At 36.1% G+C, this 19,910-nt stretch overlaps 1 protein-coding gene across 3 annotated transcripts; it reads left to right on the top strand.

The window, feature by feature from the left end:
• The first annotated feature begins 1 nt into the window (after window position 1).
• On the top strand, window positions 2-19,569 carry LOC140340297 (myelin-associated glycoprotein-like). Of its 3 annotated transcripts, XM_072425356.1 has the most exons (11): window positions 2-1,488; window positions 3,885-4,000; window positions 5,384-5,734; window positions 6,078-6,377; window positions 7,787-8,059; window positions 10,139-10,411; window positions 10,710-10,982; window positions 11,715-11,808; window positions 15,313-15,502; window positions 17,635-17,667; window positions 18,592-19,569. In XM_072425356.1, exons 2-11 carry the CDS (start codon window positions 3,940-3,942, stop codon window positions 18,667-18,669), a joined length of 1,926 nt encoding a protein of 641 aa, XP_072281457.1. In that variant the 5' UTR covers window positions 2-1,488; window positions 3,885-3,939; the 3' UTR covers window positions 18,670-19,569. The 3 variants fall into 3 exon arrangements, with proteins under 3 accessions (XP_072281457.1, XP_072281458.1, XP_072281456.1); XM_072425357.1 differs by lacking the exon at window positions 17,635-17,667; XM_072425355.1 differs by having other exon boundaries at window positions 17,635-19,569.
• Window positions 19,570-19,910: the final 341 nt, after the last annotated feature.

Here is a 19,910-nt window from a genome sequence, read left to right as displayed (position 1 = left end):
CTCTTTTCTCAAACCAACTATTTTCATTGTCCAGAGCCACTGGGCAGGCTTGCTTTGCAATGTGTCCCGACCAGGTCTTTTTTCTGCCCATATATGCCACGGCCCCGTTCTTTCCAATGAGGGGGGCTGTACTTTAATGGATTGCTAGAGGCTGCCAAGAGTATGGTTCCATATGGAAGTCTATGAGCAAAACATAAACAGAATGAACAGGATCCAATAGCTTTCTAAACCAGGGTGGCTCAGTTCTTGCCAGTGTTGCTCAAAAAGCATGTTGGTTTGATGACCAGTTTAGTTAATTCTCTATTTACAGGGTGAGGCTATGGTTTAAAGGTCCACTTTAATATGTTGGATTCAGATATGCAGTATAGACTAGCAAAAAAAAAATGATCTATTCATGCAACGTTTAGGTTTGGGGTTTAAAATGTTATATACAAAAAGAAATTGAAGGCAAAGAAAAGTTTGTTGGCAAAAAACTTGTATTAGATATTTAAATTTCACAAAATATAGCTATACATTCAAAAATAAACATATAAATTGTAGGTATAAATAAAATCTGAGATAGGTCAGTCTCCATTGCATATTTATAGGGTGCAAGACCATAGCATTGCAGCAAAATCCCTACATCTCTTATAACAAGGTATACCGTCTCTACCCCCGACGCGTTTTGGCTCCCGGCTTCCTCAGGGGTATTTGAGAACGTTAGACAACTTAGAAAATCACTAAATCACAAAAATAAGAAAGTCATTGGTTCTGGTGCAAGTAAGTATCCTCCTTAGAAAATGATCCTGTTGGAGTGGTAAAATAAGCAGGGCCTTAGACGCCCATTTCCAAAGAAGATGATGATGGGTGTCTTCTAAGTGTTAATTGTAGGTAGATGCAGCCAGAGGCCATACATTATACACAACATTTAGCTAAAAAATCGTATTTTTTTTTGATAACTGAGTTGAGGTGCTTTCAGTGGTATGTAGTAGTCTGTATAGGCAACTTGATGTGAAACTTGGCATTTCTGCATTATTGAATAGGCGTGTACATGTGTGTGTATACAAGCAGAGAGGCCGATTCTGCTCTGCCGAAAGTTCGAAAAATGTTCCAAGTGCAACAATCCAAAGCAGAACAAATCTAAACCCCTTATTTTAATAACATCTATGAACTACCAGATAACAGCTTGTAATTTAGGACTGTAGTCTGTACACCATCAACACTTTCTGCATTTTCAATATGTATTTGTACAAGATGAACACATGTAGAACGCATGAAATGTCTGGTAACTTTTTAAAAAACCACCAGCCAAGCTATGCAAACTGAGCTCTGCGAAAATGATAGCACTGCAGAATCACACAGACATCACTTCTTCCTGTGTTAATTCCTTTTTGTTTGCTGCCGCATAGTCAGCCCCGTTTAGAGATAGTTTAAAAAGACAATACCAGATGGTAGGAGTAATTTACCTTCAAGGATAATAGCAGCAAGGAATGTTTGTGGACCAAAAAGGTAAGCCTGCTTTCAGTTTGTATGTAAAGCCTATAGGTTTGTTAAGTTTGTAAATAAAGTCCATGTATTATCTATCTTTGTTTGATTCCTGTAAAAAGCTCTTCTATATGACTTCAGATTTTGGATTGGAATGGGAAGCCCAGAAGTGTCAGGACATTATTGTACTTTTGGTGAGGCTGTCCAGGTGTCCAAAAATTCTGGATAATAATTTTTAATGTAATTTACTTGGTCATGCAGATTTATTTACCAAAGCATTTGAAGACTTTGTTATTCTTTAAGATGCACTAGTCAGTCCAAAGGTCAGTTTCCCATTAAATTTCATATATCTTGTTATCAGCTCCATAACGATAGTCTGCTATTAGAAGGCCTCCAATGTGTCCACTGGTTTTACCTAAAACAAACTGAATTGGATAATGATGAACGACAGGCTGACAAGCACTCGCAAAAATAAAATGGCAGTTTTTTTTACAAAACCTGAGACCCTTGGATTTCTTTTACATTGGTTTAGATCCGAATGACACCCATTTATCCAACAGTGCCTCTCCTGCCCCCTTCATCCTAACCCTATTATTCAGCTTGTATAGGGTTGGATATGACTTTTCAATTGATTTCAATAAAGGTACAAAAAGATTTTGCCTTGAATATCTGGTTTGGCTTACATAGTCAATGTAAAGTTATGTTTAGTTTCCTATATCCTCATATAATGAATTTTATGTTGTAATGAGTTTACAATGCTGTATCCATTTTCCCCTGGGCTAACTGGAAAGGATTAAAGTTTCTTGTTGTATTCCTCGCCTTGTATTTTGATTTGTTTATAAATGTTAAATTACATTTTCTGTTTGTTTTGTTTACTGTTTGTTTCATTTGTTTATTGTTTCCTTTTTATCCCAATTTATGTTGTAAAGTGCCCATGAAAACAATACCATTTTCATTGTTAAAGTTTGTAATTAAAGGCAAAGATTTGCTTAATTGTAGAGTTGTTGAACAAATAATTTAACCCAACTTTACAGCAATCTCCATATCCTTTAACTGTTTCTCAACCTTTTAACACGAGGGAACTCCTTGAACTAAATGTCAGGTCTTCAGGGAACCCCTACTATAATTACTATATTCACAACTCACAGTGCCGTGGTCTATGGGAAGAATTTCTCCTACATTGTGGCAAATAAGAAGTATGTTACCTTAGATAAAAATATCATTGGTGTCATTTGAACTAAGTGGCACAAATGGCTATTTTCTCAAAGAAACTCTATCAACCTCTGAAAGATCCCTAGGATTCCAGGAAACCCTGATTAAGATATAACGTAGCATACTCCATGAACAGAATACCTAGATCCTAACACCAGAGAAAGATTGCAAACTGGAAACCTGGACCTATAGAGTTTGGTTTGTGTAATAATTATGGCATTCTGAGTTTAAGGATTGGAGCCACGTACAGTGAGTATTCATGTATGTGTGTATTCATATAAAAGTCATTGGGTTTTTTGATAATTTACTTTGATTTTCCCTGGTCCAATGAACCAAATGTGGATGAAAAGGTAGGGAATAACTGAGTTCCTTGAGTTTTAAGACTTGACATGTGGTAAAAAAATTGACTCTATTTTAACCTATGAAAATATCATTGATACCATTCAAGACATTCAGTCTTTAATTTCAGTGTGAATAGGAACTAACCACATTCATAGTGTAGAGTTAGGTCCATAAATATTTGGACAGAGACATCTTTTTTCTAATTTTGGTTCTGTACATTACCACAATTAATTATAAATGACACAACTCAGATCCAGTTGAACTGCAGACTTTCAGCTTTAATTCAGTAGGTTTAACAAAAAGATTGCATAAAATGTGTGAAACTAAAGTCTTATTTTACACAATCATTTAATTTCAGGGGATCAAAAGTAATTGGACAAATTAAAAAACTGAAAATAAAATGTTCATTTCTAATACTTGGTTGAAAACCCTTTGCTGGCAATGACAGCCTGTAGTCTTGAACTCATGGACATCACCAGATGCTGGGTTTCCTCCTTTGCTCTGCCAGGCCTTTACTGCAGCGGCTTTCAGTTGCTGTTTGTTTGTGGGCCTTTCTGTCCGAAGTTTAGTCTTCAACAAGTGAAATGCATGCTCAATTGTGTTCAGATCTGTATTATGAAACGCCTCCAAATCAATGTGACTACATTTAGCTGGATTTGAGCAGACATTATGGCCCTGATTCATTAAAGCTCTCCAAGGCTGGGGATAATACACTTTCACCAGTGAGGCTGGGTGATCCAGCAAATCTGGATTTTCCATTTTCAGCAATTTGTAGTTTTAATTCAGCTGGTTTCAATTACATAGTATAGCTGTTGATGTTTGTCTATTGTTTTGATCACATGTAAAACAAACTTCTTTTTTCACAGGTCTCATTAGTACTTCGTATTCACTTCTGGCATTACACCAACACCCATTTCTACAATGACAAGTGGAAGACTTTCGGGTTTCAAAGCCATATTCCCCATTGCTTTCCTTTTACAAGGTAACTTTTTACCACTGTACAAGAGTTTATATATAATTATGCTGAAAAACATTACCATATTTTCATTTCTGTCACATTGGGTTTGATTTATAATCAAGCTGACGCCTAAAGTTTCATTTTTCTAATTATAATTTGTATTGTGGAAGTGAAACAAGGAATTAGGCTGATTTTTGTTTTCTGAGCAAAAATTCCAAGATTACTTCAACTTTCATGAGCCATGATTCAGTTCATCTGAAGGGTCTAAGGTAAAGGGGGAACTTTAATGAAAAGAGGTGGTCAGGATGTGAAGATATCAGAAGACCAGACATCTCTATACCAGAGAATAAGATCAGAGTATTCAGAGGTGCTCTCGAGGACTGAATTGCAATGTGTCAGTGCGCTGAGCCAGCTTCAAATCTAGCCGCAAGATTAAGGGCCTTATTTATTATAGCTGTCCAAGGCTGGAGATTGATCTGGTCCAGGATTTAAAAGATTTGCTAGCAAAAAGCAATTGATTTTGAAGAAATCCATTTTCAGGTTTCCTGGAGCCTTGGAGAGCTATAATAAATCAGGTCTTATGTCTGAGCTTGCAGTAGTGTAACCGGACTACAGCACCAGAAATATGCCAGACAATGCAAGGGAACAAGAGCCTGCCCACCAAGGTACCTAGAAAGGTGGAAGAGGTTGAGGTAGCAAAGTGAGTGGCTGGCCTGTGTAAGAGATAAGTAGCTGCCAATGGTATATTACATCCAATCGGAGCATAGCAAACTACTTTTAGAAGTATTATATTTATGTTCCACTTAAAATCTAAATACATGATAATGGAAATACACAGTATGATACATTTGCCATGCTGGCAGAATGAACTTGCATTAAATGTATCTAGCCCGAAGAAAAAATAAATATAGACACAAAATTTAGGCACTGGTTAGCTTCAATATAATTATGTGCCGTTCTTGGGCATTGATATATTTTTAAGCCTAACTATAGGCAAAAAACACCCTTTTAGTGTTTCTATAGCATCTGTTAAGTTTGTGTAGTTGGTAGTACAAATTACTTACCATATACCCATGCTTCTGTAGGTTCCAATTGATGACATTCAAAGCAGTGCGCCTAGGCACTGATATCATCTCAACAATGTCGAACCAATAGTCCTGCACCTCCCCAAGGTCCTGCCCACGACCTGGGTGTCAAATAGTTGAAGATCTGAAGATCTGCACTGGCCACCATGAGAGGGAAGGATATAAAAAAAATAAAAAACACCTTTTACTACCGCTTAGTAAAAAATGAGCTCTTAACCCTTGCAATTTAGGAGTGGCCCCACTACTGTAATGTACTTTTAGTGTCATAATCTGGTAGTTCAGCCTTAAATTGTAATTTGTTTGATTGTGTTTCTTTTTCAAGAAGTCTTCTTCTGCATGACCAGAGCAGAGTATAAAATAGATGCTCCTGCATATATTTCAACATTCAGAAGCTCCTGCGTAGTTATGCCATGCAAGTTTCAATATGAAAAATCACGCGCACAGCAATGGACTATTACTGGTATATGGCACCTACAGTCAAACCAGATATTTCTAACAAATAGACATGACAATCACAATGATCGAGCTTATTTCCTGGGAGATCTAAAAAATGGCAACTGCTCCATGGTAATTAATCCTGTTCACAAAGAAGATGCCAGTCAGTTTAAGTATCGGGTTGAGACGGATCATTTCAAATATTCCTACAAACAGTATATTGTGTTAAATGTTCAAGGTAAGGCAGTTTTTTTTTTTTAAATCTTAGTAGATACCTTCATATTTTCAATGATAAACATTTATGTTCTTTACAACTTTTTTTTATTAATATGCAAGAAAAAAGAAAATTATAGTAACCATTTTGTAAGCCATGCATTTCTTGTTAAGTGTTGCAATGACACTTTATTAGTGGGTCCAGATGGTTTTGGGCAAATACGTCTCCATCTGTCAATCTTTAGATGGCATTTGTCTGTCTATATTAGCCTAAATGTTACATTTTTATTGTCATGTTCTTACACAAACTCTTGTGTATGACCCATTACATGCGTAATAGTATTTATTATTTTTTTCTTTTTTTGTAGACAGTCCACCAATTCCCGTCTTTGACTTTCCCAGTCAAAAACTTTCGGAAAACAGAACCATCACGGTGAAGTGTAGCACTATTTACACATGCTACTTGGATGCCCCTGAACTTGTTTGGTCTTCTCATCTTGGGCAGGTTACAAATGCCCGCACAGATCAAGGAAATGGTATATGGGAAGTAGAATCCAAGCAAAAATTCATAACCTCCAGACATCACAATGGGTATTCTCTCACTTGTCAGGCAAAGTATCCATTAGGAGCTAACTCCAAAATCATGAATGGTAACCTGCAAATTACATGTAAGTGTAAAACATTTTTTTTTGTGTAGCTAGTAGTGTGGTGGGGTGGAAGCTTGGAAGAAGAAACTCCTATACATATTTATAAATACATATATCACTTGCATGGATAGAATCCTTAGCCAACTGTAGTTATAGGAATGATACATTTTATAGATCACAGCTTTTTATGCAATTAGTAGACTTGCAAAAATTTGGCAAAATATCATGATGCAAAAAAAAGCACCATATATATCATGGAGTATCGTGAAGTATGATGTGAGCATGTGGCCTTTTCATGCCCTACCACCACCAAGAGGACTAGTGGAATATTGATACTTTAAATTGACAAAAGCCATAGTCACTAAACTTATCCACCAATGGCTCAAAAACAGTGATTATCTTTGATGTATTTAGGACTTCTCTCCTCTCTTATTTGGTGAATTGTTTACATATTTTACAACATTTGAAGGTTGGGCATTACAAACTTTCCTCCATGGTTAAAACCACTCACAATTATGTTATAATATAAAAACGTAAAAATAATCTGAGAGAAGAATGTATCAACAGCTTCTGGCATTTTTAAATTCCAAGATAGTGTGAGCAAGGCAAAAAGTCCAACCATGTCCTCGTGAAAATATTTCATCTCACATCTTCTATCGTAAGTAAAGGAAAAGTCTCACTTGATATGGAGATCACTATAAAGTAAAAAAAAGGTGTTTAGTTGGTATGAGGGAATGTTTGGTTAAAAATGGCAGCCAACTTGAACAAGTTGCCATCTTTTAACTAATACTATATACAGTAGCTAGACGAGGAACTGTTAAGTTTCCATATTCTAATCCTTTATTGTTTTCTCATATCTCATGGGCAATATGGCAATGCCTATTCAACAGAGGGAAATGGGATTGTGGAATACAAGCGGAGAAATATAACTTCTAGGCAATAAAATGATTTTTCTGACCCATTAAGACACCTAAGAATTAGTATCCAGATCCCTAAATGTAAAAGATTGATATTTTGATGAAAGCGGTAATATTGAGTTCTGTACAGATTGGGTCCATAACCCTATAAAAATTGAAAAGTAGACAGAGGAGAAAAGGTAGGGACCTTTGTGTGGATTGCGTTCCACGAAACGCATAGAATGATTAGCATTTTGAGACTCTTATTGGAATTGCATTTGTAAGCACAGGATTGATGTTTTTGAATCTGTGATAAAAATATATTTCATTTCATATTTTTAATTGGGTATCTTATGGTTTTGAATTGGATGCATTGAAAGTCCCTTCCTCTTCTCCTCTGTCTCTTTTAGTACTTGTATTACTGGCATGTGGCATCGGTTTGGCCAATGTCTATACCAGTTGGGGAATACCAATGTTAATCATATGAGTAAAAATATAATTTATAAAGCAACATTTTGTTTCTGTAATTTTTAGACTCGCCAGAAATCCTTAAAGAATCTTGGTGCCGCAAAAATGTAAGTTCCGTATACTGCGAATGCGTGGCTATTGCCAATCCACCGGCAGATATTCGCTGGCACATCCGTACTTTAAATAAGACAAATAGCAACAATGGATTCTCCTCACACTCATCCACCAATGGTTTTCGAACAGTGGCTTCCCTTAAAGGAATCATGATTCCTCATGCCGATATTTGGTGCAATGCTAGCAATAAAGAAGGCTCATTGTCTTACAACCTCCCTTTATACGGTAACGGCTTTCTTCATGCAGTAATAGAGTTTAAATGCAAAAGTATTGCTGATTTGGTATGAGAGGAAAGTTATGTATATTACTGTCCAAAAATGAAGAATTGGAGAAAGAAAAGGAGAGAGGTTTGTGTCTCGCACTTTGGTTTCAAAAATATTTAGTGTATTAATTGTGAAAGCAACATACATACAATTCAATGACCATTCCTGTTAACCAATCCACAGGATATGGTTGGGATTGGTACTATACAGATATGCTCCTAATAATAGAACATATTCAATCAGTCAAAAAAGAATATGTAAAAACCGTGTTTTAAGCTGTATAAAATCTAACGCGTTTCGCCGCAGATAGGCTTCTTTAGGGATATGGTAATATACAACCTGATCGGTATTGTTTTTGTAGGCAGATCAGGGCATGAAGATGCAAGGATGAAGTTAGTGAAATATTTGGTTGTAGAAGCGGTTATATCATCAGTTGAAAACACGTATAGGAGTGTGTATACAATTAAGGATTCGGTGTAGTAAGAGGTAGATTTGATCCCAGTAGAGATAAGCAGTTTCATACAGCCTAGGAGGGCTGTTTGAATACACACGCGGCCACTCTGCACGGCATTCTGAATCCTGACCTGTACACAAGTATTTACCTTCTCTGGATTTTCATGCTTGCTACAACAATCCCGCCTTTGTATGTTTGCTACAATAATCCTGGAAATACCCACAATTCCTGGGCTCAGAAAGGGGAAGGCTTAGTTCTGTACGTGCTTTCTATTACATCACTGCAGAATTGTATGAAATTGCCTATCTCTTCTGGGATCAAATCTACCCCTTACTATACCAAATTCTTAATTGTATACACACTCCTATATGTGTTTTTAACAGATGAACAGTTGCTTCTACAACCAAATCTTTCTTTATGTCACTAACTTCATTCCGGTAAGCTTGTATTTTACCGTATCCCTGAAGAAGCCTATATGCGGCGAAACACGTCGGACTTTATACAGCTTAAAACATAGTTTTTACATATTCTTTCTTGACTGATTGCATTTGTTGTATTGTTGGGAGCATATCTGTAACGTTTTCTTGTTACTGTCCAAAACTGTAAAGATTTCCATAAGCTTAAAACTACCGTTTATGTAGACTCAAAAATCTGCCATGTTTAATCTCACTTTTGTGTTGGGAGCAGTTTACCACAAAGTAACATAACTACATAGTAATTCAGGTAGAAAAAAAGAACATTAAGTTAAACTACTAGGGAACTAAACATATCCCAGATGAAAACCAGATGATCCAGAGATGATTAGTTTGCTCCAACATGGGAAAAAATCCTTCCTGATTCCATAAGGCAATCAGATGTTCCCTGGGTCAACAGTCACTGTTATCTTTAATTTAAATCTTTAGTACCCACCTAAATTAAGGGTTTCTAAAAAAGCACCTAGCTTTGCTATGAAATCTATAGTAGTTGATAAAACAACTTCCCAAAGGGAGCCTATTCAACATTTCAGAGATCTTTCAGTGAAGATTCCTTTACTTATCAGGAGTTTAAAGTTATTTTCTCCAGACACAAAGAGAACTTTATTGTACTTTGCAATGATCCTAAAGTAAATAATCTTAAAGTGATGTGAAATTAGTTTTGATAAGAAGATAGTAACAGTTAAATTCAGCTGAAGTCAACTTGTTGCCAAATTTTCATCCTTTGTATTTGATTATATTTTTATTATTTTTAACATTATTCAATGAGCTTGGGATTTCAGTGCCCCCGATTTGTATGGTTTTCTCATGTCTCCTGGGCAAGTCGGCGAAATTCATACAGTTGGTGGTAATGGAATATATGTGGTGGAATCCAAGTAAGAAAACATAACTTCCAGACATCACAATGGGCTTCCTTGCCTGTCAGAACTATCTCTTAGGAGCTATGGGGGGGGGGGGTCCCTAATTGTATTAGGTGATAGATATCACCATGGAACTGTGATGAGGGAATTTTGATACAAGTAGTCTTACTTCAAAACTCCGTACAGATTGAGTCTATTGCCAGATGTGAAGAATTAGATTCTATTAAGCAAAAATTTGTTTGTATAATTTTTAGACTCACCAGAAATCCTCAAAGAATCACGGTGCAGACGGAATTTAACTTCGGTATACTGTGAATGTGTAGCTATTGCCAATCCACCTGCAGATATTCACTGGGACATCCATGATTTGAGTATGACCAACCACACCAATGGATTCTCCTTATACTCATCCACCAGTCGCACTCGAACAGTGGCTACCCTTAAAGGAATAAAGATTCCTCACACTCATATTTGGTGCAATGCCAGCAACATGGAAGGTTCAATGTCCTACAGCCTCCTTGTACATGGTAATTCTCTCTTTTACAATTAAAATGCAGTTCTTTAAAAATAATAATTAATTTTACCACCTCCATTTACAGTGGAATGGTTGTCTATAGTTATAGCGTATCTATAGACAAACCTTTTTAGGAAAGAATTAGCAAGGGGTATTCTCTATTTGCCCTGCTCACCCTTACCCCAAGAAAGAATTTGAAATCCAAATTTTTGCAACCATCACTAGTAGTAATTTTAAAATGTGATATTTGCATTATGGTTTTGATTCCCTTTTTTAAAAAATAGTAATTTTCTTTATTCATTTATTTTTAGAGAAGCCTGAAATCGCTCCAGAGTCCCACTGTCAATACAGCCTTAACTGGATATATTGCCAATGTGTTGTGTTGGCAAGCCCACCTGCAGTTCTACATTGGGTTTTTGGGGACCTCCACCTCAACCAAACAGATCATGAATTTACCATAAAGTCCTTATTGGTCAACAACAAAACAGCGGTATCTCTTGAAGGACAAGTGTTATTCCCCAAGAGTGTCTCGTGTTCAGCTACTAATGAAGAAGGCTCAGCTATGTCCCACCTCCCTTTACATGGTATTGTTCTATGATTTAGATGTCTTTCTTTGATGTTCAATATATGTTGTCCATTGTAACCGATAAATATATAATAGACTTATTGACTGTTTCCATTGTAAAACTTTTAGTCTTAAAATCCAATTTTTTTTAAAGTCACCCCACCAACCCCTCCCAAAAATGCTAGTGGCAGGTTAAGATAACTTTTATGGACACATCCCACAACCTCTGGGCCTCATATCTTCCACCTTCCTAAATTAGTTGCCAAAGCCTCCACCAAGGTCTTCAGTTTTGAACATTTGCAGGACCTTCTAGGTCAATGTAGGACATAACAGTGATATAGTGGTTGAAGGATGAAACCATACCAACTAACCCACCTGGGTTTTATTGAACCTTTCTCTACCTTCTTCAACTTTTGAATGAGGTGTTTTAAGTCCAACAATGATGTATTATCTCAATTACAGTCTTTAGGTAATTCAATTTTTTTTAAGATTTATTTAGTCCTAGGGATGGATGGGATGGATAGCCCATTAGACATATTGGCACTATGCTTAGAGCCAACAAGAAAGCAGGCAAACATACGATTATCTGCAGTTAGCAACACTAACGCATACAAAAATTGAACAGTTAGAATTCTTCTAAACTGATTTATTTTATGCATTATATTCTTAGTAAGAGTATTTTAGTTTTTTAAGATATTTCCATGGAATTAACTAACATATATGCAAACTTCTTTTCCTTTTTTTTTTACAGTGGATTGGCAAAAATTTATTCTAATTGGTGGTGGGATAATATTATTCTTGATACTGTGCAGCATCGGGGTGGTTTGTGCATGTAGAAAACGCAGGTATTTCATTTTAAAATATGACTTTGTATTCATATACTTGTTGTTTGTGTTTGATCATAAGTTAAATTCAAAATATTTTTAAAAGCTTGCTTTTTATATCACTAGGAAGACAGATAACTTTTCCAAACACTTTTGTTTGGGGTGACTTGATTTGATTACTCTTCACCTCAGTTAGGATATACACCAGGAATTTAGTAAAGTTGTCATAAACACAAACACATAACATTTGCTCTTTAGACGTACTTCATAATGAACTAAAATATTCTCATCTACGGGTGTGTTCAGAAAATTAGCAGTGTTTTAAAAAAGCAAAAAAAAAACTCAAAATTCTTATAATAGCTTTTATTTCAATATATGCAATTGCATTGGGAACTCTCTGCATTCTATTCCACATCAAAACAGAAAGAATTTATCAAATTTGTATTATTCCTTTGCAGAAAGTGAAGAAAAGAGAACATTAGGCTGTTTGAAAAAATAGCAGTGTCTGTATTCCTCTTTACAACTTCAAACATTTGCTGTATAAACTGTAAAGTGTGTCCAGATTTTGCTTTCATTTGAAACACAGAACTAATATTCAGTTGTATAACCTCTGTTACTGAGAACTGCTGTGTTGCATGGAGTCCACCAACGTTTGGCTAACCAACCTCTGAACAGGCATTCCAGCAAGGATGATTGGACTACATTCCACAATTCTTCTGAATTTCTTTGTTGCGCCACAGAAACAGCATTTTTGATGTAACCTCACAAGTTTTTTATTGGGTTAAGGTCCGGAAAATGGGCTGGCCACTCCATAACATCAATCTTGTTGGTCTGGAATTCATTCATTTACTGGTGTGTTGGGGGTTGTCTTATTGAAACACCAATTTGAAGGGCAAATCCTTTTTGGCATAAGGCAACTGTCACAGTTACCTCTTCCTCACTAAAGTGCAGGCATCTCTCTCCTGTGCATGTGCACAGCTCTGACTCTGGGAGTGCCTACGCTACCAAGCTTTATCAGTTTTGTCCAACCCGCCAGCCAATCAAATGATAGCCTCTTAAACATTTCTGGCTATTTAGCTAGCTCAGACACAGCACTGCAATGTGTCTCCACTGGTGCCAAGCCCCTAGTTCTGTTGAGCTAGTTCCTGTACACCTTTTGCTTGATTCACTGTTTGCTCCGTCCAGCTCTTGCATTAACCCCTTGTTGCCCAGAATGTTGTTTCCAGCCAATTTCCTTGTGCTTTTCCAGTGTTCCTCTCTGTCTGTGGATATTCCTGGGCCTCCTGTTGCTTCCAGTGTCTCCTGTGTTCCCTGTGTCTGCAGTGGCCCCTGTGTCATTGTTTTCTATTTCCTGAATGTCTGGTATTTGATCCCTGGGTTGTAAACCTGACCTCTCTTGCTTGCTGCCTGCCCTGACCCTGGCCTTTCTTCTTCTGCCTAGTGATTTGGTACCATGTATCTTTCTGCCCACCCTGGTGTGCCCAAGGACCACAACCTGGCGGTAACCTTCAGCGCGACATCTTCACCACTAGAGGCTCTGGAGAAGACGTGGTTTCTGCTTAGACTCTGCACTTTGATGACTTTTGTGCAAGCTGTAGCACCCCCTAGTGGCCCTGTCCCACTAAGCATGAAAGCAACATGACCACTTCAAGTATTTTGATGTATTTAAACTGACCCATGATCCCTTGTATGCGATAAATAGACCCAACAACATACTATGAGAAACATCCTCATATCATGATGCTTGCATCACCATGCTTCACTATCTTTACAGTGCACTGTGGCTTGAATTCAGTGTTCGGGGTTGTCTGACACACAATCTGTGGCACCTAGACCCAAAAACAGCAATCTTTTTTTCATCAGTCCACAAAATGTTGTATCATTTCTCATTGGGGGTTTCTTGCCAATAGCTCAGCTTTACATTGGCGTCTTCTAATTGTAACAGTACTCCCAGGTAACTTTGGACCTCCTTTGATCTGCCTGGAGTCTTTCTCATTTTGGCTCTTCTTCTATCCATTCCAATGGTAGTTTTCCATTTTCTTTCATGTCTTTTCTGGTTGCCATTTTAAAGCATTTGAGATAATTTTAGCTGAGCACTTCCTATGTTTTCTCCTCTCCAAATAACATTTTATTCAAATTATGATGTTCTTCTGAACAACGTCTGGAACAAGTGATTCGACTCACAGATAAATGCGATATAACCAGCACGTACATCATTTACTGCTTTCCTTCCTTACATAAGAGCCAGATTTGACAGCTGTATTTTCACAGAATGATAAACCACACTAGTTGAACTCCACACTCGATACTTTTTTCTTCATGATTTGATCTGGAATAGAATGTGCATTTTAATTTGCATTGAGTTGATTTTGAGCTTTAATCACTTTTATACACACATTTAATAAATTTATTAATAAACTTTAAATAAAAAAAACACAAAAATCTGTTTAAAAAAATTGTTAAACATGTAATATAATTGTACAACAGCTATATATATTATGATTTTATATATATATATATATATATATATATATATATATATATTTATATATATGAAAATGTCTTTGTATTGGACTCAATACAGCTATTTTGTATTGAATCCAATACAAAATTATTTGAATTTCCCCCCAACCCGCCCGCCGACGCATGCACCGACGTCAGCGGGAAACCAAAGATCGGCTCTGCATTCCCCGGCTGTAGGTCAAAGAAGACAGATGAGTCCCGAAGACCTGCAAGGATCAGCAAGGTAAGTGGGGTTTTTTTTAGGTTAAAGCTACCCCGAGTGTGACTCGAGATTACCACTATATGCAGGTAAAATCCACCTTAAATTACACTCGGGATTACCACCAGGGGGGTTAAAGAGACAAAAGAAGACTGACAGGCAAGTTTTAAAAGAGTGTTTTGGTGCTCTTTTAAACATTCAGAAAATAAGAGCAATCTGAATAGCATGAGGAAGACCATTCCAGAGAGTCCGGGCAGCCCTAGAACCGTTTTGGAGCCGTGCATGTGATGAGGTTATGACAGAAGAAGTCATTATAGGTCATTGGTGAGGTGTGAAGAGAGCAGCTTGGGTGTATTTTAATATTGACATTCGCAGATATAACCTTCCAGGTTCATAAAAAGCTTTGTTAGTGAAAAATTAATAAATACCATAGTCGTAACTTAGATTTTTAATTTTTGGATTAATTCCTATATCTATTTGCAGATTAACAACTCAAAGGTGTGGATTTATTAAAAGAGAACAACAAAGGCAATGATCAGCTTGCAAGGGAATTTTCAGTTAGCTTAGTGATTTCTGTATAAATATTATTTGCAAAGAATAGCCAATCATATACAAGGAAATAATTTTTCCTTGCACATAATTGGATGAATAATGTCAGCAATTCACTTATATTTGCTTATATTGATTTAGCAAACCAACACCCACGTTTTATTTTGACTAATATAATAAAAAAATAGATTGATTAATAAAATTTAACTTTGCTTTGATAAGCACTGATTTTTTTTTCTTTTCTTCATGTCTAGATCAGATAAGCCAAAGCAGGAACCAATACGAATCAACAGCTACATAACAATGGAAAAAATAACAAACAAAGGGATTAAAAAGGAGAAGAATGTAGTAGTAAAAGGTGAAGTTAAGAAAGGCTCCCAAACTTTTAATACCAAGGTGATATATCCAGAATGGAATCAAGGAGATATTTATGCCAATGTGGAGGTCAGTATTCATGTATTCAAAAGATATTTAGGATTTTTTGATATGCAAAGAAACGGATAGCTCTGTTCTTATACCTACAAATTATAGAGTGCAGAAAGACATTTAAGTTTAGTTTCCACTTGCAGTACTGGTAATTTGAAAAACAGCAAGATTAATATTAGGAAAATAAAAGCAAGGGGAGTGTTTTAGGGCATTTATAACATTAGTTTATTTCCATGGATAAGAGAACATAAAGTTATACAATAATTCACTGAGCCAGTATGGCACTAGACAAAAAAATTCCTGTTGCATCGGATTGGGCTAGAAGACACAGAATCACAGCTGTCTAGGTTTCTGACACGTTTCGCTATTCTCAGCTTCTTCAGGGGCTGTTGAGACATGCAATATGAAATGTCTGTTGATCTTTGAGAGGATCTGTTTTTGAAAAGATCATCCAAAGAATGGTGTTCTATGGGTACAGTTGTAGTGCAAAATATGAGTATGCATAAACTGGTTCAAAGAGTACAGGTAACAGGTCCCAGGGGAAGGTCTATTAGTAAGACAAGTTGTAGTCTCTGTTTGGCAGAAATAATTTATTTGGGTCTGGCATAGAATTGTGAAAATTATCAGAGGGAAATCTCCAAACCTTTTGCTCTACAAAATGTTATTCTGTTGAGTTACTTTTGTTGTAAAGATCACTGGTAAATTCCTCCACTGTTAAACATGTTTTTGTAAAAGAAAGGAAAAATTCTTCCATACTTAAGTATATATTTTTTTTTGCCATGACATTAGAAAAATAATACATTTTATTTATGATTATTGATCTATAACATTGCCTGGGCATTGTATATTTAAGAAAAAAATAAATAAAAGAAATAAAGTTCTAATAGAACCACACATAGCATGCTGTGGGGAAACATTGGAGAGATTATTAACAGAGTTTAATAATAATATCAATGGCTACAGGGGAATAATTTATAGTAATATAATCATTTAAATGGTGCTGCTTTGATACTAAATGAGCAGAATTATTGAAAACCTAAAACATAACACAACTATTTACAATACATGGGCAGCAAACAGTCAATTGTTACAATACATGGGAAACAAATGGGCACGTGTGTCACATATATTTTGAAATATATATAAATTACTGGAAGTTGTGCAAATTGCACAAGTATATATTTTTGCTGTTTGCCCTTTTTAATTTAACTCAAAATGATACTCCAGCAGAAATTAAAAATTAAATGTTTACCACATTACTTCTGTACTTCACCAGTTAAAAAATTGTGCAACCACATCTGTTTTCTGGCTTTCAAATAACAGGAACAAAAAGTGAAGGGAGGGATTCTATGTTTTTGATTATTTTATTGTATTCAGCTAATTTTGAAACCTTCTAAGGACCAGGTAATTTTGTATTTTGTCGTGATAAGCAAAGATAAACAAAGGGCTTCACAAACAGCAGTCCCCCAATCTAATGCTGTAGTCCTCACCTTTACCAAGCCCACGCTGCACTGTCCTAGCACACGGCTGCCCCAGGACTTTTGAACGCAAGGAATGATGTCTGCTGAAAGACTGACAGAGGACCGGGAGCTCACGGACTCCAGCAGAGACAATTCCAAATTACTAGCCTAGAGGTCATACACCAGTAATCACTCCACCAAATGGGGTATCCAAGGGAAAATATGAAAACAGTCACAGGGTTAGGAACAGGAAAAGTCAGCAACAGTAAATCTCACAAAAGCAAGTCGGCCCAGTTTAATAATACAACAGGCAACTGGTAACTGGGAGCACAAAGGCTATAAAGTCTAAGCAGGCAATGGCAGTGCAGGATTGGGCCATGGTTTTTATTTGCTTCTAAAATTCCCTCCAGCTGTGCACAGCCTCAGAGTATGTGTTGGGGATGCTGAGAAGGTACAGCTTAGGCTGCACAGCTAAAGGGAAGCAGGGGATGCTGCTATTTCCTTATTCTTCTTGTTGCTCCAGAGATATTTCTGAACAGAATAAACAAGGTGTGGTACTGCAGTGGTGCACAACACAGGATCGCTGGCCCGACAAGTATTTCCACATTAATGTTATAAACATACTCCATATTGCATGTCAGGAGTGGTATGCATTTATTAATAAATATACATTTTCTTATCACATTCCAGCCTTATGAATCAGACACTATTTACCAGAATGAGGTATGTGTAAATATTTATGTTCACATTTTATTATATTTCATAATTGGTGTAGATAGAACATTGAACTCTATTTTTTTTAGTTAATACCCTTAAAATACCTTTATATACGAGTATAAACCAATATTTTTTTGCAATGAAAAAGTCTTCCAAATACCAATCTCAGTTTATAGTTGGATCAGATTTAAAAAAAAAAAAAAATAAAAAATAAGCAGCGCTGAAATGAAATGCATTGCAGAATCAAGAAACTTTTTTTTTTCAAGGTGGAGTTTAGTGATCTCCTGGCTACAGGTGCTGGGATCGGATTTTAAAATAGCCTAGTGTGGTTTGCATATTGAATATTTAACCCCTCCAGCGGTAACCCTGAGTGTGATTCGAGGTGGATTTACAATGCAAAAAGCGTTATTCCCCAGTCACACTCGGAGTCGCTAAAATCATAAAAAACCCACTTACCTTGCTCCGTTGTCATCCCCTGATGTCTTGCTGATCCCCGCAGTTCCTGGGGACACGTCTTCCCTCTTCAAAAGAGAGAACTAATCTTGATATAATATATATAATTATATATATACTATACATGCTACAGTACAGTTATATTACGTTTCGCTATTTTTTAAACAGATTTTTGTGTTTGTTCATTTAAAGTTTATTATTAAATGTATTACATTTTGGACATATTTTGGTGATTTATGCCTAAGAATCATACCCTACAATGTAAAAGAAATTATCATGCAAAAATAAATGTAACGCTTTTTGCATGGAAATACAGAATTAGAACGCTAGGGGGATAATGTACCCAGTATTAAATATTTACTTTGTAAAACAGATTTTCATATTAAATAAATATAAAACTTTTACATTTTTTTACATAAATATAAGTAAAACAGTCTTTATCCTGTCTCTTACTTAATGTTTCAAATTATATTGTAGGAGAAATATAGATCTGGATACAAAGAAGACCAACCTGAATGTTATCCTGATGAGGAATGTATTTATGCAAACACATGAGGATGCAACATAGAAGAATTGGTTTCTTTCATAAAAATTGCTCATGGATAACTCTCTCTTTGCACATCTTAAATGTATGTCAAAAATGAAAAAGGTCCTTATAAAAAATAGAAAGTGAAATGGTATGCAGAGCATAAATGTGTCAAAACACATGCAAAATCATCATTTTTTGGTAAAGTCAGACCTTTTTTCTTACATGGCTAACAAGGAATTATTTAAACCAGTGATACGTTAGCTGCAGGTGGTAGCTGGAGAGTAGAGTCAAAGGTTGGCTTCTTATGCCTTTGATACGCCAACATCAAGAACATAAAGTTTTCCCCCAACTTTATTCTAGCTCCTTTTTGTTACTTTTCAATAGTATAAAATTAAATAAAAATCCACCAGGGTTGGTAGGAGCCCCTCATAATGGTCACAACTGGTGTGCATGGGACCCACATAATGACCACAGCAGGTATGCAGACCCATAAACCCTGTGTATGGCAAGTGGGAACCTCCAATACTGAGAAAATAAGGTGTACAGACTTGGGAATTCAGTGCAGGCCGGTGAAAACCCTTTTACTGGGTTTAGCAGATACACGAAGTAGGAATGGTGGTAACGCTTCATTATGGGCACATCAATCTATTCTTAGACAAAGCATTTGCAACAATCTTACAGAAAACTACCCTATTGACCAAGAATGTAGGATAATACTCCACGGGGTGTCTCTGGTGCTTTGCTTATCTTTTATGAAATCAACATATATCTATCAGCTGATTGAAATTAAAAAGTTTAAATTTAAATTAAAATGCAATTGAAATTAAATTGTATTGTTTTTATTAAAGCAGCCAATATCTCAGAATAAAAACAATGATTTATTAAGGATTCGCAAACAATAAAATGTAATTTGTATATAAACCCAATCATTGACTTTCTCTTATTTGTTCCATTTAGTTCCCTAAATGTACTATTGAAAGTGTTTGTTACATCTTTTCAATAAGTGCCAAAAATACACATTGATCATGTTTGTTAACCTACCTGAAGTAATGTGTTGGTGCTATATAAAGTTTAAAAATGATAATAACAAAATCATATGGATAAAGCCCTGGCTGAGCATCAAACACTTTTTGAGTGTTTTTGATACTTTTGATACACTTCTCTGTTTTATAAATAGAGCCTTCCAAGTTTTTACCACCCAGTAAATGTGTCATGCGTGTTATGCAATGCAAGTGAGCAATATTTCTGTTTTGCAACCAAGCATCAT

The sequence above is a fragment of the Pyxicephalus adspersus genome, chromosome 11 (assembly GCF_032062135.1).
Source record: "Pyxicephalus adspersus chromosome 11, UCB_Pads_2.0, whole genome shotgun sequence".
In the NCBI taxonomy this organism is placed as follows: domain Eukaryota; kingdom Metazoa; phylum Chordata; class Amphibia; order Anura; family Pyxicephalidae; genus Pyxicephalus; species Pyxicephalus adspersus.
Note: the sequence above shows the minus strand (reverse complement) of the source record. Positions and strands in the feature narration are given on the sequence as shown.

What these genes read in the sequence shown, in the direction of transcription:
- LOC140340297 (XM_072425355.1), top strand. Translation starts at nt 3,940, where the DNA reads ATGACAAGTGGAAGACTTTCGGGTTTCAAAGCCATATTCCCCATTGCT. An exon ending in TGTGCATGTAGAAAACGCAG is followed by an intron (nt 11,809 to 15,312) that starts GTATTTCATTTT and finishes CTTCATGTCTAG; the next exon opens with ATCAGATAAGCCAAAGCAGG. An exon ending in ATATTTATGCCAATGTGGAG is followed by an intron (nt 15,503 to 17,634) that starts GTCAGTATTCAT and finishes ATCACATTCCAG; the next exon opens with CCTTATGAATCAGACACTAT.